Genomic DNA, 21,697 nt, shown 5'->3' with positions numbered 1-21,697 from the left:
TCCAGCTCTCTTGCCCAGGCCTGGAGACAGAGCCCTGTGATGGATATGACTGGTGAAATGGACACACACACACACACACACACACACACACGCACGCTTCCATCACAGTGCACTGTGATGGATATGACTGGTGAAAGCTCTGAACAGTGTTTCCTGAGCCCTTCACTTCCTTCCTCCCAGGCCTCGGTCAGCCAAACTGAGCCGGGTTTCACTCGACTCGGGCCGGATTGGATTGCAGATTAACTGGCTTCCTGTCCAATCCATTGGCTGCGTTCATCTGCTTTCCGTACGGTACTTTTATTTATGAGCAAGCGGTGACGTTATTGAGGATGAATGAGTCTCTTCAGGATGGATGAGATCCTGGAGGTTGGGGTGTGGGGTGGTGATAATTGAGGGACAAAGCTTTTTAGCAGTGCATTGCGTAAAGAATTCAGAAAGAATATTTGTGCAGTGTATGTTATCGCTTGCTGAACTACAACACTTTGGGAGTTTAATTTTTCTTGAAGCGGTTCACTGTAAAAATCTCCATCTGACCAAATAACCTTTGTCTATTATTGGGCACTGAAAGTCATATTTTTGGAAAACCAGTGAAATAAATCGGACAGTGTGAGGAGGTATTCCAGTGCAAATTAACTTGATGCAAGAGCTGTCTAGACTGTCTAGAAGTGTAATGTTTCTTGATTCTAATGCAGCAATCTCCCTAATTCTGTCTTGTTTCAATTAACTAATTTGGATTTGTATTGGAAACAATTTTGAAAATTAGTTTTACTGTAAGAAAACACGACTTCTTCAAAAAATCTTAATAAAAGAAGAAAATTACTTAAAAGGTACAGATGGTAAGATGAAGATATCTTTGCTAGGCCTGAAAAGTATTTTATTTATTATTTATTGTCAAAGACAAGAGGGTTTGTATAACAAAAGTATTATTATTTCATTAAACAGCAAGTCATGCCAGACAGGCTTTTATTAATTTTCTGTAATATTTTCTTTAAATAAGACTTGGCTGAGGACTCTTTTTTAAGGATTGAGATGTAGAGATGTGTTTTGTAGATTGGGTCCATTGTCATTCCCTCCACCATCCCATCACTACAGGCCTCAAACACCACCCACCCCACACCTCTCATCCTCCTCCCTCCCTGCCTGCCTCTCCTCTCTCCTGCTGGCAGCCCTTGATTACACTTGTCTCCTGGGGGAAGGTTTAAACTCCTCAGAGATAGTAATATCGAGGGCACTACTGGCTAGTCACTTCAGATCAGGCGGGGGGAGGAAATGGCGACGGACATAAAGCTAAATATATAATTCCTCCCATGCTGGTAATCACGATGTCCAGACGATTTGAAATGACAGTTTAACCACTTTAGACTGAGGAACGCTTTGTTCAGATTTGAGAAGCAGGTGTGTGCGTTGGAGCGTCTGGTTGGTCCCTACGATGGTTGGGGAGCCTCGTCGTGGGCACGTAGCCTCTCCAAAGGGGCCCGTGTGGTCCTCTCTAAATGCACATGGCGGGGGGGCGCACGGTCCATATAGTTAAAATGCTTTGCAGACCAGACAGGAGCAATTCTGTGAATGACTGACGTACCAAGAGCTCCGGAAGGAAACACTCTCACTGCCCGGTATTAGTTTACCTGATTATTAGGAAATCCAGCTTCCTCCTAAAATGGAACGGCCATTTCCCTGTTAGATGCAGTAAGAGCGCCCATCTGGATTAGCCTACACGAGGCACAACAAGGCCTCACGCCACAAAGCTCAACCAATTACATATATAAATATTAATAGGCTAATCTGCACATATTCTTCTCCTACGAGCCTGTTACGGCATCCCCGAAAAGGGTCAGAGATACTCTTATGAACATCAAATCCATTTAAATCTTTAGTTCAATCTGCGTATGCAGAGATTTTTGCTCCAGACAGGCTCTCTCACTGCCCCCCCCCCTCATCACATTGCAAGAGGAGAGTGCATTTCGCATTCACGCCCTGATTGGATCCTTGATGAGATCTTCAGGGTGGCTTCTCACACTCTGATGCTCTTAACACTCCAGAGGTGATGAGAAGAGAGAGAGAGACAGAAGGAGGGAGAGAGAAGTGTGTGTGTGTGTGTGTGTGTGTGTGTGTGTGTGTGTGTGTGTGTGTGTGTGTGTGTGTGTGTGTGTGTGTGTGTGTGTGTGTGTGTGTGTGTACGCGCACCCTGAAGTGGTCGGCTCTGTCGTCGCCCAGCTCCGGGGCTTGATGTTCGGAGTGTAATCACAGGCGGCACAAAGGGAAGACAGACAGCAGAGGGGAATCATATATGTATTCTTTCTCTTGTTTCACACACACACACAGCTGCTACACAATATAATGTTGGTCTTTTATGGCAAACTGGTATTAGACCACGGTCATGAGCTTCTCTCAAAAGACATGAATAATGCAGTGCAGACATCTGCGTGAAAGGTAGAGCTATTAAGAAGTAGAACCATGCAAACAGGGGTATGGGGCAGAATGAAGTGATAGAGAGCAACACTCATGGGATTGTGATTCTATTTAGGAATACAAGTTTGAAAAGGATGAAACTGGTATCAGTAAACACACTGCATAAAGAAAAACCCTGCGTAGTTTCAGAAATTCCCATGTTGAAGTGAGAAGAACCTGAATTCATAAGAACTAAAACGCACTCATGCTAAATTTAATACACTCAGGAGTTTTGCTGCTTCAGCAACACGTGGTCTGGTATGACCAGTAGCGTACATTGGCTACTGTTAGCAGAGCGATATTGCTGTATAACTGACATTACTGAGTCAGTTCACTGATTTATGACTCTTCTGTACTTGTGTTACTGTTACATTATATTTTACCATTATCCTATATGTGTCCCCTTTGCAGCTGTTTGGCAAATTGTTACATAGTCTTGCATTTGTATTTCTGTCATGCAAGAATCAGACATTGGTGCTTTATAGCAAAAAGCTTTATAAAAGAGCTTGTTGTGAGTTAAAGCTCAGTTAGTAGGCTAAAATGTGTAACTGGTAATCATTCCTTAAATGCACCAGCAACAAATAAAAGGCTAGACTATCAAATCAAACGTTTACTGTGCTAATTTAGACTTGTATATTTTTCAGAAGAATCGCCAAAGGACACAGCAGAAATTCCACAAAGACAAACCTCTGTTGCTCTTTCTCGCTTGCACACACAAATGTAGTCTCTCACACACACACACACACACACACACACACACACGTCAAAAGGCGGTGCTAGTAGTAGTAAACATTTGAAAGGAACAGGGGTAATTCACATGATAAATGTCAACCAAAATGAAGCTATCAGCTGAAAGCAATTTCCTTGTGCTTGCCTGTGTTCTGCGCCAGGGACTTGGGAGATTTTCACCCCTCCATCGATCATGAAGCCTCTGTTTTAGGCCAAGGTACACAATGCCCTCAAATTGCTGACATATGGACCTAGAATCACCACAAAAACCTGCCATTTCCACCCCACCCCTCCTCTGTCCCGACCCAGCCACTCCTCTGCTAAACTCTTGTTTATCCAATGACTCTGGTCTGTTTAGGCCATTAAAGCAAAGCCATTCAGGGAGAGGGAGCGCCAAGGCAAATGTAATAAATCCACAATCTGTAGCGTGCAATTTAGCGCCGCTACCAACTAACACAAAAGATGACAAAAAAAACAAAACACCACGGAATCTGCATCGTCACCACTCCTCACTTCATATTCTCCATTTTAGTTAAGTCGCACAGCATTTTGATAAACATAATTAGTAGTTTGCAATGTTGCAGCAATGTAATGACTGGGTGACCAAGTGTGTGGGCAAACTTTTAAAATGAAACCTGTCTGCCATGAGGAGACGCCTGCGACCGGTAGCAGAGGAAGCAAAACAAACCACGATAAAGCTGAAGACACTGACCACATAATAGCACGGAAAGCCTCTAGCTGGTGTAAACAGTGGCTAGATGAAAGCAGAGACGTGTGTGTGTGTGTGTGTGTGTGTCACTGGGTAGGTTTCCCCATTCAAACATTTCTTCTTATTAATCCGACTTGAACAACTACTCGTGCAACAATTCCTGAACGTGGATTTAAAAGTGCAGCTATTTAAAGACAAAGGAGGGCCAAGCGCACAAAGTTAAAAGGCCTCTTTTCCTAATGGACAACGGTGGTGCCAGCAGCCAAGACCTGGAGGTCTGTACACAGGAAAAGTCCATTATCACTCTGACTAATGGAGGAGGGGGGCGACTTCAAACCAAACGCGGAGAAAAAGAAAAGAAAACAAGAGAAAGATGACGCACATGGTACAAAGCAGTGTTTCTTTAATGGAGTCCATCAATAATGTTAGTTCCCCGACTTTATTGTCGAGAGAACAGCTGTACTATCAATCGTAGACATGGGCAGAAATTAAAGGCCCCTTTTTTTAAGTGCATTTTTTAACAGACTTTGAATCAATGTGAAACAAATGTTTGGCAACACGCTAATCATATCCTGCGTCTCTGGAACATACTCTCTCTCCCTTTCTCTCTCTCTTGCTCTTGCCACCAAGACCAACCCGCAGCCAGTTTACATTCAGACGGGTGCGCTTGTTTTATATAAACAGACAGCCCTTGTGGCAAGGGGTTTGATTAGGAGGAGGCCCACAAATCCCATTAAAAGTCCATTTGTCCCTCAGTTGGTGTTTGTTTGAAGACAGGAAGAGTAACAAGGGAGGAGGGAGGTGACTGGCAGTCTTTCGTTGTTGTTTCCGTGACAATTTCTGTTTATGCACTGACGGTCAAACACAGATATCACCCAGCAGTGAAGAGCACATCATTGCCAGTGATGAGGGCAGGAACCAAAGCCCAGTTTCTGCCCGGAGCACCAGAACTTGTACAACAGCGGCCGAGTCTCGCTCCTCTGTATAAATCTTACAGACTGTTCCACTCATCAAAAGCTACCTCCCCAACTCCATTGAGTCACCCTCTTTTATAACCACGATAAGAATGACATGTTGCTTCTATGTGTCCATCTGTAGGTTCAGCAACAACCAAATGATACAGTATCAAAAACAACATAAAAATACAATGCTCTTTCAAACGTCACAGTCACCCTAACAGCTCCTTGGTCTTGGCTGCAAGCTGTTTGTCAATGTCCACTGCAATGTTGTCTGACATCTGCTGGATCTGTGAAGGCAGAGGGTAAGACGGGAAAAGATAAATCTATTTTGAAAACACCTTATGGGCTTACTTTTGACCAAAGGTCCAGTAAAGGATGACAATATGTCGCTGCGATTTGACTGGACTGATTTTTCACTTTGGTGCCAATGTGGAACTTACAACTAACATTAACAGTAAAACACTAAAGCTGGAAATTACATATAAGGAAATGACTTCATGGCTAGTTATACTTTCACTTTATAAAAAAAAAAAAAAAAAAAAAAAAAGACCCACAATAGTTTCAGGTGTGAGTAAGCTCTAATTATCATTTACCTCTTTGACTCTTTTCAATTTTATGACTCATCTGACGCAATGAGCCACTCATCTCAATTTTTCTGTGGACTACGTGCAGCAGCATTGTTGTCGCCTACCTGTTTTTCTACAAGTCGTATGGTGTCCTCCGAGTGTCCCTCCTTCGCCTTTTTGACTTGTGCGACAGCATTAGATCGCACCTTCCTCAGTGAGTCTTTAGCCTTGTTGCTGAACTGTTTGGCCAGCTTGGCGAGGTTCTCTCGGTGTTCCCGCGTTACTCTGCAGGTGAGGGAGAAGATTAGAGGAATGAGAGTAAGACAGAAGAGGACAGAGAAAAAACAAAACAGAGACCGTAAGAATCACAGACAGACAGGGTTACACCAAGCAAGGGCTCACAGACAAATATCTGTTTTTATTTGTCTATGTGCATTTTGAAGATATGATGATGGAAATTAGCTTAGCACGACTCTATGGTTTTAAGTAGCAGCTCCTCTGTGTAAAGTAAGAAAATGTTTAATAAGACACTGTTAAGTACCATACATCTAGGAAAATAAGATAAACTAGGCTAAACAGTTAACATACCCTCAAACTGCACACAAACACCTAAAAAGAGAGTTGCTCTGACTCTTCTGACTGTAAAGAAAATACTAAACACAGAAACACTTAACTGTGCAGAGACAAAATGACAAAATAAACCATAAAACCAACATCCTCACTTGTGCAAATGAATGCTTGTAGGCATGAAGTATAAGTCTTTTAGTTGTGACTCGTAGCAATCACCTAACAACAATCACTTCCCGAGGTCTCGGACCAGAGCTGAAACGTCCGTCATCCCAACAACTTTGCATTCACTTTGCATTTGTTAATCACTCAGAAAATCCTACTTCCCATTTCACTCTCCCTCTTTGTCCTTAATTGCCTTTTTTTCCCCTTCTCCTCATTGTTTTTGCCTCAGGGACTATTTGCAAACAATCCAAGTGCAGCGTCTATTTACCACAAACAATACGGCCTAATTACTGATTCCAGGGCCAATCAAGGAGCGCCTTCTCTTTGGAAATGCAAATGGAGGCTCAAAGCGTGCCGAGACTGATTGCAGGGGGAAAGCAGTCCGACTCTTGTCTCCCTCCTCTGCCAGACTAACACCTGCTGCTCCATGCGCGCGTACACACGCATGCACATAAATACAGGCCGGCATTTATGCATGTATACTTACATGCACATGTGTGTATATGTAAAAAATAAAATCTTTATATACACACACACACACACAGAGTTCTTTAGTGAGTGAGTTAAGGATAGTTTTGTATGAGGTTGTTTGACTTGGCAGAGAGCGAGAAAGAGAGAGAGAGTGAGAGAGTGAGAGAGTGTGTGTGTGTGTGTGTGTGTGTGTGTGTGTGTGTGTGTGTGTGTGTGTGTGTGTGTGTGTGTGTGTGTGTGTGTGTGTGTGTGTGTGTGAGAGAGGTCTAGCCAGAATGAAGATATAGAGTGACCCAAGCCTCAAATCTACACAATGCAGATCTCGGTACATCTAACAAAAGTCAATAAATCTGTCAGTTACAGCTCAGACTGGGGGATTTATTAATGGGGAGAAATTCAAAGCCATGGATGAGACTTACATAATGTACTGATTATTTTATTGGTTTACTGGTTAATTATTTAACCTACAAAATTTCAAAAAATAAAGTCAAATGTCTGCCAAAAGGTTAAGAGCACAACCAAATAAGTATCCAAATGATTTATTTTATCTAAATAACAGTAAATAAAACTTATTTAAAAATGATTATTAATAAACATTTTATCAACTGAGTAACTTGATCAGATCACCCAATCGTTTCAGGTCAAGTAGAAGTTAAAATAAATGTTTATCTTAAATCACAGGAGTGGGAAAACAGGAGGAATGACAGAAGAAAAGTAAAAGTGTGAGGAAAAAGATGGAAAAGCAGGAAAGCTGCCTGTGGGGCTGTTTGTATCAGAAAGAAACTCACTTGGGAACAGGCACCTTGACGATCGTCCCGTCCACCTCTGGGTTAAGGTTCATACTACTCTCTCTCAGGGCACGAGTGGCAGCCGCTGTAGCCTGGGGGCGCACGCACACACACACGTCAAACACTGGTGTGAATGGAAAAGCATCACTACAACTGCAGGTAGTGGCTTAGCTCCAGCTGGCAATAATTAAGGTGGTTGGGGGTGGGGGTGGGGGTGGGGGTGTGTGTGTGTGTGTGTGTGTGTGTGTGTGTGTGTGTGTGTGTGTGTGTGTGTGTGTGTGTGTGTGTGTGTGTGTGTGTGTGTGTGTGTGTGTGTGTAGGGAAGAACCATGCAGTGTGGAAGTGCCTCGGGCTACTGTCAGTGCTCAGCCTTGTGGGACACGACTGAGAGGTTGCAGGGCAGGGCGTTGACCCACGGCGACCTCACAGGAGAGTCTGCTTGTGCTTGTGTATAATACATGGACACTCGCACATACACAAACACACGCTTTTGAGTTTGCATGTGTTCATTTTCGGATCAAATTTAAATGTATAAATATCAAAGCAGCTTTGGCTTATTTATGAAATTGGATTTTTATGGATTTTTTTGTTGTAATGACAAAAACGCATGTACATGTATGACTTTATTCACTTTAACAGAGAGTACATGTCCACACTTTTCTTGTATTGTGGTCAGATTTTGCATGTGGCCAGCTCATTACCTCATGTAGGGGAGAAAGGGAGGTCTAAAGGCGGGAGTTAAAACATTTGGAGGTTAAATATGTTGAAAGACATTGATTGTGACACTTTAACACAACTGAGGGACAATTTTTGAGAACGACTGAACCCAGTTTTCTTGTTCTGCTGTTTTGTTTCTGGCTGTTGTGACGACAGTGAAGATTCTCAGTCATCCAGGTCATAGTTATCCAAGGCAGTCAAACTGGAATTGGCTTAAGACACTCAAAAATGTTTCACCAGAGTACAGAAACCAACCAGCCAGGAGCACTAATGAACCAAGCAACATCTGCACTACATGCAGATGTATTGTAAAAGCGCTTTGAGTGGTCGAAAAGACTAGAAAGGCGCTATACAAGTACGGAGCATTTACATTTACATCCCCATTGATGACGACCCCACAGAGGTTAAATAGCTTAGATTCCTTGCCAGTCAGTAAAAACTGAAGAAGCCTCTTGGATGAGAGTCTTCAACCAAGTACATTTGCCCTTGATTTTAACCCACCATGGATAACTAAGACCTGGATGATAACAGTAGTGACATAAAGGCTTTTGAAATTATGCAGAAATGGACGTGGGTCATTCATGTTATTGTCTTACCAGGGCTCTTTCACAAAATACGTTTTGGAAGGTATGTAGGAAAATCTCAGGTGTAAATAATCAAAACAATGATGGCTGAATTCCATTTAACCGCTTCACTTTCAGGGTCCCGGTATTATGCATGCTGGCTCACTGTCAAACTGCCATGGCTTACTGTGACACTTGAACAGAACGGAACCATCATTAATGTTAGACTGGTTGTGTCAAGACCAGCCTCATTTCTGTGAACATGGACATCAGATTCCCTTAAAATCTGGCATCATCACACATGACTCTGTAGGTGGTGTAACTGATTAGAAATCTTGGAGTAAATGTAAACTAGACAAACAGATGATCTGATCAAAAGCCATTTTCATGAATTCAATTAAGAGCATTAAGTGGAAATGCATGTTTCTGATCTGCATTGTGCAACAACATCAACAGAAATAAATAGCAGGTGAGGATAGACATGGCTCTGGGACACAAGATATCTCCTGCCTCCTGCAAATTTGTCAAAACTATCACAAGAAATGAAAACATCTGCCCATGTTCTCAGCTGTTGCCTAAAATGGCTTATTGAAAAAAAAATGCTACTAATATTTCCCAAACACCATCTGTCATTTCTGTAAAGGATGAAGATAATCAGAGGGAAATGAAAAGAAGAGCATTGTGTGTTTTGTGAGGGAACAAGAGATCCAGAGTCTGTGGCCACTGGCTGGAAAGGCAGATGTGCTGTAAATGCTAAATGATGTCTGAACACAACACAGGATGAGACAAAAGTTGCTTTGATACACTATGATGATATCAGTTTACTGATATGGTAGCTTCTTCGGCATTTTATTTAAAAGTGTGTTTGTATTTGTTCAACAGTCCATTAGGTCAGGCAGAAAAAGAAGCTTACATGTGACTCAATGGTAAATATTAGAATAGCATTCACATATGTGAATCCAACTTGATCCAACACACGCACACACGCGCGCTCACGCACACACACCTCCTCAGTCCAGCAAATACTACATTAGAGCCAGAGAGCTACAGTTAAACAGTGCATGCAGACAAAGAGGGATGAAGCCAAATCCTTTGAATTACTGAAAACAAAGTCACACTCCTCAAACCAATTCTGAAACCGCATGACAATTCCCTTAGCTGAGCTTTACAAAGTGAGGAAATGTGCTATGTGAGGAAAAAAGCACAACATTTCCCTTCCCTTCCTTTCTACCCTACTCCCCTTTCTCGACAGCTCCTTCTGGGCTTTTCCTCTGGGGGAAAGAAATGGCAGCAAGATTAAAGGAATTTATTTGTGTGCATTAAATTAATGCATGAGGTTACTTTTTGTTTCCTTTGTTAAAAGTCATCCGGAGCACAGGCCTCTGGTTGCTCTCTGTGAGTGTGGGGTGATAGATTCGGCAAATACCTATGTTTGATTGTTCTCAGCATCAAATTCATCACCATTTCCCCCCCTCTCTGACGACTGCGCCGGTGGTTACGGAATACCGAGCGGAACTTCTCTGGAAAGGCTGGGCAGGTTCTGCTTAATATGTTGGAGAGGAAGAGAAATTACGCTGAAGTTTCACATCAAACGCCTGATGGCCTGGTTCAAAGCAAAGAGGCGAGCGGAGAGGAATGTGTGTGTGCGAGAGTCTGTGTGTGTGAGCGTGTATAAAAAACAAAAGAAAAAGGGAGACCTGAAGAAACACTTTATGAAGAAAGCGTTCGTATGCTTAAAACATGCGCGCACACGCACACGCACACACACACACACACACACAGAATTGCCTCCTGATCTAAGCATGCTGTTAGTTGTTGTTGGTTCCACTGTTCCTTCCCAGGCTGCTCTTAATGAATGAATGGAAAACAATGATAGGGCCTCTGGAGTGCCTGGTAATGGATAGGCATCATTATAAGCCTATTAGCTCTAGGTACTGAGGACTCACCTCCATGTGGGACATGGGTAACGTAGGGCACGACAGGGTAGCGTATGTACGCATGAGTGTGTCTGTCAGCGTGTGTGTGGTCTGTGGTCGGAGTTTCTGGGAAGGAAATAGACTCACCAAAAGGACCATTCAGCCTGATTCAGGTTAAAGAGACTGGATTTCCAGATTTGAGGTGCTGATAAATACTTGGATTTGCACGTTGTTTTGTGATATTGGCACAAAAGAGAACAAAGAGGTGAAAGCACGTCTCTCAGGTTCACAAAAGGTGACCAACAGGAAAGCAAAAGGTGGTGGAAGATAGTGATAGTGAAGATTGTGAAACTGTTGTTTGTTGTAACAGACAGGTGGTTCTCTGAAACAACAAACTGCCTTTGAATGTCATCTATGCTTTTAAAAACTGGAAAAACTACATTTGTGGACACACAGGTCTCTAAGCTCTGTGGTAGGTTGGCAAAACATGTTAAAATGGTTGATTTAGATTTTTTAAAACTCACTTGTCTTGCTTGTCCTTAAGATTTTAATTATTTTAAATTGTTGTCAATCTATTTTATTGTGTCTAACTTAATGAACATTATAAAAACAAAGCACCACTTGGCTGTGTATCAGCTCAATATCTAATGAGATCAAAAAGAACTAAATCATCAGTAATGACAGTCCGCGGATATATGATTGTACAATGTCGTGTTAAATGCTAAGAGCACATTTAGCTTTTCCAGACCACCAGAAAGTCTGGCCACTAACAATGTGAGTTGCTCTGGAGGAGAAAATGTCTTTCTTGAGCTCTGATTAGTAATGTGTTGTATCATCTAAGAAGGAAAAGGAGGGAGAGAAAAAGGAATGAAAAAAATAGTCCATTCCTTCCTAACCTGGGGGTAAAATGAGGTCATTTCCTTTTCTGTGACAACTCACACGTAGACATAACCACATCTCTGTGGGCGCACACCCAGAGTTTAGGTTCTTGTTGCTATCTTTCACCAGAACAAAGGGCTCACCGAGTGATCAATCAATTATCATCTGAGACACAGTTGGAGAGAGCGAGGCAGGTCAGGTTTCATTTATACAGAGATGTGGACTTAAGAGTTCTGGTCTGGCTCACGTTTCCTTCTGTGAGAGGACGTCGATCTGTCTGTGCTTTGGATTATTTTTATAAAGCTTTTAGTTACTGTCCCTGTCCATGTCAGACAAACAGATACCGGTAGGAAGAATCTGTACATGTGTGTTTTTGAGTTTGGCTGTGTGTGTGTGTGTTCGTCTTACCTCTGGAAAGCTGCTCATGTTGACCATAATGAGCTGGGGTGATTTCATGGAGATCTGACCCAGCTGGTTGAGAGGGAACTTCCCATCTTGAGTCGTCACCACAATGTGATCCAGAGCTCCTAAACAAATACAGATAAAAGTAATTGTTTATTTACTTAATTTATTCACCTACATAAACAATTTACGGCATAATTTTAATGTTGCCATGTGCAAGTCCCTTCTGTAGTCCCCCTGATTCTGTGCATTTATTCATCTGCAGGCCCATTTTAATCAGCAAATATCAAATTTATCAGCATTTGCGGCAATACATTTTTATAGGCTGCATTTTACAAATATTTGATGGTTTGTTTTTCTAGACTTAAGTTGACTGTCATTTTATAGTAATATTTATAGCTACTATTTAAAATAATTTAAACTTCAATAACTGCTCTGTGCACTCCTTTTACCATTATATTAGTGTCGTTTTTGATAATAAAGGTTATTGTTCCTCTGTAAAATATCTTTACTGCTTATTTATGTTATGTGTTTTTGTAAAAATAATTAATTTTAACAAATACATTATTATCAGATTTGTTTTCTTCTCATGGATCAATATTGGCCCCAAAAGTATCGGTTGGTCTCTGGTAAATATGGTAGCTTTTCTGGTTTGATGACACTGTTTCCATGCAGACCTAATATAAAAATGAAAGCAAAGAGTCAATCAATCATTCAGTCAGTCAGACAGATTAACAAATAAATAGACAGAAAGATGAATGTGCAGCAGAAGCCACAAACTGCATGAGTTAATAAAAATGCGAGTCCACTGTCAGACTGTTAAGAGTTTCCATGATCTACTGTCTCTCCTCACTGTCAACAATGAGAGAAGCAAAGATACATTTGCCAACATGAGTTGACTTCTGTCTCCTCCCTCCCTCCCTCCTTCCCTCTCCCTCCCTCCCTCCCTCTCCCTTTTCTCCCTCACACCATCCATCCACCCCTCTCCCTCTCCTCCATCTGGCTAACCTCAGACGCAGTTGTTTCCTTCTTCTCCACCTCTGCCTTACATCACTCGCTCCCCGCTTACCCACTGGGGCCTGCGCTGGTGGTGTGTGTGGAAAAGGGGGGTGGGGGGTCAGGGGTGGGTGGTTTTGGTGAGCTACTGGTGTAATTTTCTCTATATGATCAACTTATAAAATGACTTAAAGGGCAAAAAAAACCCAGACATATCAGTCAGAGATTAGATACAGAAGAAATTAAATATATATATAAAAGATTGGCATGATATGATGAAATGAACACCTTTTATTTCACTTACATACTGTCTTCCTGCCTGCCAATCACTCTGTCTCCCTCTTTGAATTCAAACGTCCTGAGTGTGCAGCTCTGAACCTGCCTGTTTGTCTCACAGTGCCTCTCTGTGTATACACACCGTCCATGTCCATGTCTCTGACCTTCTGCTTCTCCGTCTTTGTTACCTGTGCCTTGACAATGAGCAACTACACATCTGCTAGTAATTTAGGAGGGCAGACAGAAAGGCAGACAGACGGACAGTCAAATACATGGGTGGAGGGTGAGGAGGGGAATGGGGGGTTGAGAGACAAGAGATAGGTCAGAGGAAGATGGCTGAGAAAGGATTTGCCAAATTGTTCTTTATAAAGACATTACATATACCAATAATAGAACACATATTATATAATGTACACTATACATTTAAATGTAAACTATAATTTTTTGCTTTTTATCAAAGTTTAAGTTACTAATATTAAACAGGCCACACTGTTTGTAAACTTCCAATACTAGTGCTAAGGATGTATCCGGCTAATCGATATTTATTGATATTTGATCTATTTTGGTCCACTTTGACATCCCAATATAACTCAATGACATTGGAAACATTATGCATTTTGAACTAAAAAAAACATGTTTTTTAACAGTGAATTTCCTTGAACTGTAAATATAATTCAACTAAAATACAAAAACACATATCTTATTATTAATAATAATAAAATTATTATTAATAATAAAAATAATAATAATAATAATAATAATAATGTATATAATATAATAAATAAAGCCTTATTTAATGTATGATGTATATATACAGTCTATGGTATTATATTATTATATATTTTTATTTGGTATATAAAATGTAAGAAAGGATTGCTGAAATGTGACTCATTTTTTTTGGAGGCTCCAAACACAACACAACTCTAACAGCACAGACACACACGCATCAAAATCCAAGAAGTGGCCGGCTTAACCGGGTTTTCACAAACGATTGCTCACTAGTCCACATTGAGCTGAACTAAACATGACACAGTCTGACTCAGAGTGAGTTTGGGCTTTTAGGGAGGTGCAAAAGCGTGCCACTGTCAAGGAAAGGGGTTTGTTTTCCTGATCGTTGGAAGCCAAAATTGTATTTGAAAATAAAATTTGATTAATCGCCCAGCCCTAATACGTAGTCTAATAAAGTTTACACTGTCTCCATAATACAAACATATAGTTAAAGTAAACATGAAGTCAGCATGGTTTTCCATTCAGCTCATCAGACATACATGGCGAAATCACGATAAAATCTACTCTGGTTTATTCTGACAGCAGGTGTTGCTGGAAGGCTTTACTTACACTATAAACTCTGGCGGTCACAGAGAGCTCACAAAGATATGGTTAGGAGCATTAGTCAATACTGCAGCTGGACTTTATCTGTTGTCAATCTGAGACAGCTAGTAAAAGGTAAAGGAAATGATGCATCCTGAACTGTAACACTTGGAGAAACAATCGCCCTGATCAGCAAAAATGCGGGTAAATATGTTTAGCTGAGCTTTCGGGTTCATAAATGTGTCATCACCATGAGGCTGGTCCATGTTGCATTCTCACCACATGCAAACAAGTTAACTTTAGCTAGAGATTTGACCCAGACCATTAATTTTAGATGGTGTCTGTGCAGTTGGTCAGAGCTTCAATGACTGCTGTAAAAACAACACTGGCATACAGTATCATCACCTTTTAAGTTGACAACTTAACTTTGGAAAACTTGTTAGCATAGGCAACAGTTGCATGTTTACACATCCAGCAGACACAGAGCAATATTAGCATTCATTGGGAGTCGTGTTTCTAGCCACCTGGTGAATGGAAGTCCAACATTCACTCTGCTTTTAGCTCTGTTTTTAGTCTCTACCAACTCCTGGGGAAACATCTGACTCTTTAGCTGCTAAATGCTCCACTATGGGCAATATGTTTGTTAAATGTGTCTGATGTTTGGTGCTTTATAGATAGTGTACAGCTGATTTTTAGAGCTTTCTTGCTGAAAACAACTGCCTGCTGCTTCTGGGTTTTAACAAATATTTACAAATTAGCACTAAAAACACAAAGTACACCTGAGGCTGATATTTAGTATATAGTCATTAGTGGAGCCAAGAGGAGTGTGAGGCCACAGAGTCAAATGATATTTGTCTGTGGGGATACGAGCTGCTCCTTTTTACATACAAAAAGTTGTGGATCAGTTTGGCTCATTGCAGCTTGAATGTGCTGTATTTAACTTCAGGTAAGATCACTCATCTGTGACTGACCACATGATAATGATCATAGCACTGATCCCCCCTTTTATCTATCTGAGTTCTGCTATACGTTTGCCACATGCAAACAAACACATGCACACATACGATATGCGTTCATTGTAACACACAATAGTACAAACTGTCATATCCACACACACACACACACATGTACTCATAAGCCTAATGAGAGCCAGATGAGAGGTTCGTGGAACAAACACACACACACTTACATGAGACACACGCACATTCGGACAACTGACGTCATTCCATTCCACCATCTCATCTCTCCTGTCAGCTCTAAGTCCTGCTGCCTCCCTGGATTACTGTGCAGCTGGACAGAAGAGAGGAGGATGGAGAGACTGGAGGACAGCAGCGAGGGATAGAGAGATGCAGGGAGGAGACAGGGCAGCTGACAGGATGGAGGGAAGACAAGAGACAAAAATGACAAGAGAAAGGAGGACTGAAGAGTTGGAGGGAGTGAAGAAACAAATGTTTCCCTGTAGGTCGATTAGAAATTTGAATTCAAAATGTGAGACAGAGATTAAAAATATGGTATCAGTAGAGGCCAAAATATAAAGCTGGAAATTGTTGGAAAAATAAACGAGAAGAGAAAGTAATGGAGAGATAAAGGGAGGGGCCGAAGATAGAAAACAACTCAGACCAAGAAATTACTGAATGATGAGTGGGGAAAGTAAAGGCAAAAAAGAACAATGAAACAGTTGGAAATCTACAAGACATTGAGGTTTTAACTATGAAAAAAATCAAGGTCGTCTTTGTGCTTCTGTTGGTTAACTCCAAGTAAAAAAACTGCAGATCAAATTTCAGAGAAAGTGTACTTTCATCTGAGGAGTAAAAAGCTCAGACACTTTAAGCCTGAAGTCTGAATCCAGGGGCTGCATCCTCCCTCGGGAGCTTCCATTACACAGCCCGCCTTGGAACCCCCCCCCCCCCCCCCCCAAGCCCAGCTCCCATTTGTTAGAACCCAGAGGCAAAGGGTCACGACCTGGATGTACTTGGGGAAAAAAAGAGGTCAAACTCAAGGCCAAGGTAAGGTTACACTTGGGCTCACTCTATCCCCTTTGTCAGGTAGATGCAAACAAAGAAGAAGACTTACTGACCTCTGTCCCAAAGTAAGAATGTCCCTTAGATGTGCTGTTAAGAAGGAAATGCCTCATGTGTATGGTACATGACACAGTGAAAAAATAAAAATACACTGCAATAGTCGATGCAGCATTCATGCATGAATATCTTGTGGTGTGGTGTTTTTAAAAAAAACAACAAAACATCAAAGCCTCAGTGCTCTGCATGTTACTCTGCAATTTGGGAATGTAGTGCTGCCTACTGCCTAAGTTAGAACGAGACGTAACAAACGGCTTATGCAGCAGACAAGAGAAGTGTGTAGCTGCTTTTGCAGAGAGGTTACTGAAGAACATTCTTTGGAAAAACTGGATTCAAAAATCACTTTCACTCTGGGTAAACATTTTATCATTCTGGTTGGACTGCAGACATCCATGAGACTATAGACATACCTTTGCAGATTGAACCTGCAGTAGGGAAATAGATACAAATACCAGAAATGAAATAAGAGGAACTTCGTAATTTAACAGATCTGTATGTGGTATGATGTTCAACATATAGCATTTGTTCTGTTGTTGTAGCGTGTGTTTCTTCTTTAACCCTGTTAACAATAAAGGGAACTAGTAAGCTGAGCAATTCAATTAAATCCTTACATCTGTGGTAACACTATGGTTCCTCTTATTATACAGCTATTTATGTCCACTCAGTGTTACATTAAATGAATACGTGGCACTACTGGAAAGCTATTTACGTTAACTTTTCTGTTATTTATGTCTTTTGTAAGGAGACTTAAAATTTGAACTTGAGACTCAATGTTTCGTGTTTTTCCTTTTTTCCTTTTTGCTAGCTGTTTAGTTTTGTCCACGAGGGAGTGAAGTTTGAGAAGCAAGCACCAGATGAAAGGGAGTCCACGAAAGAAACAGAGACGAGCTGAATACCTGGTGAGGTTCGGATGCTGAGGTTGCGTGTGAAGTCATCTTTGAGTGCATTAAGAACAGCTGTCATGTCCCCCTTCACTTCATCCAGACTGATGATGTCCTCCACTAGAGCCGAATTAATGTTCACCTTAGCCGACTGGCCCTTTGCCTTGGCTTGGAAGATGAAAAGAGGGGGAAAAAAAAGGCACTGTGGGAAGAGTGGAGACTCATATGTATGACAAATAATATCTAATCAAATAACCCACATTCTCGCCAACAACAGAACCACAGAGGTTGCACTACAGTCTCTGGGATCTCCTCACCAACCTTTGGCCTTCTTGGTGGCATACAGCCTGGTGCATGCAGCCGGGTAGCAGGTGATGCTGGGGTACAGATGTGGTGCACTGGCCCTGGAGGTGGCCATGAGGGGAGACCGGACCTGTCGCCCCAGGGCCTGACAAAGCAGTGGTCGCAGCACGTTCAAAGCCATAACTGCCAAGACAAAAGCAGGAAGTAAGAGAGTAAATAAAAATGTTGTTAGAGGAAGTATAAAAGCACAATGTGGTTACGTCTGGAAGGAAAAATATTGATTAAACTTGATATAATCACAAATTGTTCACAGATCTGTTGAAGGCACCGCTGGTAATATTTAGCGAAATGACTCATATCAGCCAGTAGGAGGTAGACCTACATCTTGTTCTGACTTATTACTGTCCCACAGTCTCTTTTTCTCTTGACAGCTATATAATGATACTTTGTGACTGGTGCTGTTGAATTGTGTTGCATTGTAGTGGGAGGTGTTCCTGTTATTTAGCCCACCCCTTAATGATATAAGTGGGCTAAACAAATAATAGAAACACCTGTCTGTATAATGCAATACAGTTCAACAGCACCATTGCACTGCAGGCTCCATTTCCATCGGTTTGTGACAGATATAGACTTCCAGTTTTGTGTTTTGAATTGTGGTTGTGGAGAGTGACCCTTTCGTTTACACTTGGTTCTACGGTTGCAACTAACAATTATTTTCATAATCTGCCCTGTAGGCGTTTTTCACAGCACACATTTTGGCACGTCAACAACAGGAAAAGCACATGTGTAATTAATAACACTAATAATGACCGCATTACAATTCGGTAAGCAAGTTCCAGGGGGACAGTATTGTGCTTGCTGGCTCACTAGCCTGACTTACTGGAGCACTTAAATGAACCGAGACATTGCTTTTTCCTGCTATGACAACTCAAAAAAATCTGCTGTGAAAAAGGTAGACTATTACTTTCTTGACCAATCATTTAAATCGTTTGGTCTATTAAATGTAAGAAAATTGTGAAAAATGCCCACCACCATTTCTTAAAAAGAAGGTGATGTTTTCACATGTCAACCTAACAGGCCAACTCTCTGAAATATAAAAATATTCATTTTTCAGTCACATAAGACAAACAGAGACAGAAAATCCTCACAATTGAGAAGCTGAAACTGGGAAATGTTTGACATTTTTGCTTGAAAAATGATTGCCTCATAAATCAAGATATTTGCCAATTATATTTCTGTTGACTGACTAATAGATTAACTGACTAATGGGTTGGATCTGAATTACTCTGACTGGCAATGAAAAGGACATTGAAAGGAGGCTCTTGTAAATCCAGTTGCACGCACAGACTACGTTATATGCAATTACACAGTCACAAACATGCTGTTTCGCTTCCTTTTACACACACAAATCTATGGGATTAAACTACCTCTATACTCAGCCCACGCACTGTTGTTTGGGAAATTCCTTAAGGGGAACCTCCCATTCCAAAAAACACACAACAACATGAGACCAACCAATCCTTTTCTATGGACTAACCACCTCCCACCTCGCAAACTGGCTCTCGAGTGTGAACTGTGCCACTGAACCTCAGCGTACACACAAGCACAGACAAGATTTCGGAGCCCACAGACAAAAACACACTAAAGCCTGTCTTTCACAGTCAGTGGCTGTGAACAGCTCTTCGTGTACTGCAGCCTGACTGACATCCCCTATTGTTTGGTGTGTATTTATAACTGGTGGCTGTGAGGAGAAACAAACCATACTGTCGGCACTGAAGACAGGTTGGTTACAAATTAGAAGAACATATTACTGAGATATTTTCCCTGGATAATTTTATAAAGATTTGAAATTATTTTCAGCTTCAAGCAAAATCCACTCAATTAGCTACTAAAAAGCTGAAGATGTTTCTCCACTCATCAAAGAGGATCCAATTAAATGTCCAGTTTTTTTATGTATGCTCTTTATTATGCTCTAAATGTTGTTTCAAAGATTTCTCCACACTGGAATATAAATCTAAATAAATTTAAACTTTTTTTAAAAACTTAAATAACCCGGCATATGTATTTTTGTGTAACTGTAGATTTTAAACTCCTCCTCAGGTCATTTAAAGCCCAAATATCCAAGATACAATACTGATCTCCGTGTGCTGAAAAAGGTTGCCACGGCCATGCGACAAGTCCAACCAAAATCCAAACATATTCCAATGTCAATATTTAGGCTAGACTGTGGACCACCACAAACCCATAACAGGCATCCATGGCTGGCAGGTTTCCTGACAAGCTGATATGATACGGCAAACTGTGGCAGAGCAGATAGGCTCGGATGTGGGACGGTGACGGATCTCTTTAGAGTGGAAGTCAAGCAGAAAAAGTGAAGCACAGGTGTTCAGTGGGATACTGTAGCCTCATATCCTGTAGGTTTCACACACAGCAGCAGCTGCAGACACAACTCTACTTCTTCCAGTAGCAGGAGCCAGCTGGTGAGCCCGCATGATCTCCCCTATGCACACTTTACAGTTTGAGCAGAAAATAATAGAGCAGGGCATCAGCAACGCCTCAACACTGTACAGACTGGGGCTTAAAAATCACTGAACCTCTCAGTTATTTGTTCATGTGTCCATCAGTTTAACCAATAGACTGTTTAGTCTATAAAGTGCCAGAAAAGGCTGATAATGATGATCCCAACTTCCTAGAGCCCAAGAACACGTTTGAATTGCTTTTTGCCATAGTCACATGAAAATGCTATAAAGCAGAGAACAGAGCTTTTAGAAGCTAGAACCAGCAAATGTTTGGCATTTTAGCTTGACAATTTTTTTAATTGATTATCAGAATTGTGGGCGGTTCATTTAATATGTCACCTAATCACTAATCTTTTGAGTACCTGGTCACACTATAAACAAACTAAGTAAGGAGACACTAAAGTTACGTCCCAGTGGATCCATTATCTGATTTCTATCGAAAACCTCCCTAAAAACTGAAAATGATAGTTCAGTTTGACTTTTTATCGTCTTGCAGGCCACTGCGAGGAACATCCGCTGGGCAACTTCACATGAGATATCCCACATTGAACAGATTTATTGATACATGTCGATATCAGAGTGGTTTTTGGTAATCATTACTCTTTTTGCCATTCAGTCCTGCAAGTGTTACCAGGATGATTCAGTGCTGGAGTTTGTAACTGACACTCGAGTAAAGCAGGACAAATACGTACGTGTAAGACAGCTGACAGGTCTGAACACTTTATGTAAGTGAAGCTGTGTGAAGGTCGGTGATATGGGGCGCGTATACAGCCTTCTCCTGCAGATACCACGGGCAAAAAAATAACAAAAACGTAACAACGTGCTTTGCTAAACACCACACTGCCGTTAACTTCAGCTATGACCCAGCAAAACACAACCTTCAATGGTACATTACCCCAAACAGCTTACTTCCAAGTTTAGTCTTCACAGAAGCATGTCGGCCAGAGAAAAGCCACGGTTGCCATCTCTGTCGTCATCATCACGCGCCGACATTTTTTTGCGACGTCCAGTTGTGTGTTTGAAACATTTTATGAGGTGGGCCGATGGGGCGGGGTTTCTGCCTTAAGTGACAAACCAAGATGACTCGAGGTCTGAAGGAGAGACTCGCGGGAGATGCCGAACATTAAACCGAGCGCCTCATGTCGACTCCACAGACAGTTAAACAAGCTACAGCATCACCGCGCGCCTTTGTTGTGAGACGACAGCAAGGCGACTGTTTATAATTCGAGCTAGATAATCTGGCCAGTTTTATAGAAGGACGATATAAAAATCGCCTGAAATGATTAGTATTACGTTTTGACGTAACTGAATCATCCCGAAAGTGGGATCTGTAGCTAATTAAGTCGAAGAAGTCAGTCGCTATCAAAGAGGAAGTTTGACAGATCGAGGAGGTAAAGTGACACTATCTAAGCTAGCTAACTGCTAGCAATCGACCACTCGTCAAACGGTCCATT

The 21,697-nt window shown here is 41.5% G+C and overlaps 2 protein-coding genes across 6 annotated transcripts in view; one reads left to right on the top strand and one right to left on the bottom strand.

Moving 5' to 3' along the window:
• Positions 1-4,272: 4,272 nt before the first annotated feature.
• On the bottom strand, positions 4,273-21,308 carry mrrf (mitochondrial ribosome recycling factor). Of its 5 annotated transcripts, none has more exons than XM_046067782.1 (8): positions 21,153-21,272; positions 20,936-21,021; positions 17,743-17,907; positions 17,437-17,589; positions 11,886-12,004; positions 7,403-7,494; positions 5,537-5,696; positions 4,273-5,132 (listed from the first exon to the last, which is right to left on the bottom strand). In XM_046067782.1, exons 3-8 carry the CDS (start codon positions 17,903-17,905, stop codon positions 5,055-5,057), a joined length of 765 nt encoding a protein of 254 aa, XP_045923738.1. In that variant the 5' UTR covers positions 17,906-17,907; positions 20,936-21,021; positions 21,153-21,272; the 3' UTR covers positions 4,273-5,054. The 5 variants fall into 5 exon arrangements, with proteins under 5 accessions (XP_045923738.1, XP_045923740.1, XP_045923741.1 ...); XM_046067784.1 differs by having other exon boundaries at positions 21,139-21,187; XM_046067785.1 differs by lacking the exon at positions 20,936-21,021 and having other exon boundaries at positions 21,153-21,308.
• Positions 21,293-21,697, top strand: part of rbm18 (RNA binding motif protein 18) — a 13,498-nt gene continuing 13,093 nt past the window's right edge. Inside the window, exon 1 of the mRNA XM_046067794.1 lies at positions 21,293-21,634. The gene's annotated coding sequence lies outside the window, so the exon portion shown is untranslated. The remainder of the gene's footprint in view (positions 21,635-21,697) is intronic.

Source organism: Micropterus dolomieu, linkage group LG13 (genome assembly GCF_021292245.1).
Source record: "Micropterus dolomieu isolate WLL.071019.BEF.003 ecotype Adirondacks linkage group LG13, ASM2129224v1, whole genome shotgun sequence".
Taxonomy (NCBI): Eukaryota; Metazoa; Chordata; class Actinopteri; order Centrarchiformes; family Centrarchidae; genus Micropterus; species Micropterus dolomieu.
The sequence above is the reverse complement of the archived record's forward strand: the minus strand, read 5'-3'. Positions and strand labels throughout refer to the sequence as shown.

Excerpts from the sequence above, each read along its gene's own strand:
- mrrf (XM_046067785.1), bottom strand. The coding sequence starts at position 17,905 with ATGGCTTTGAACGTGCTGCGACCACTGCTTTGTCAGGCCCTGGGGCGA. Across the intron at positions 17,590-17,742 it reads TGCCACCAAGAAGGCCAAAG|CCAAGGCAAAGGGCCAGTCG; the intron begins GTTGGTGAGGAG and ends TCATCTTCCAAG. Across the intron at positions 12,005-17,436 it reads CAGCATCCGAACCTCACCAG|GAGCTCTGGATCACATTGTG; the intron begins GTATTCAGCTCG and ends GTATTTGTTTAG.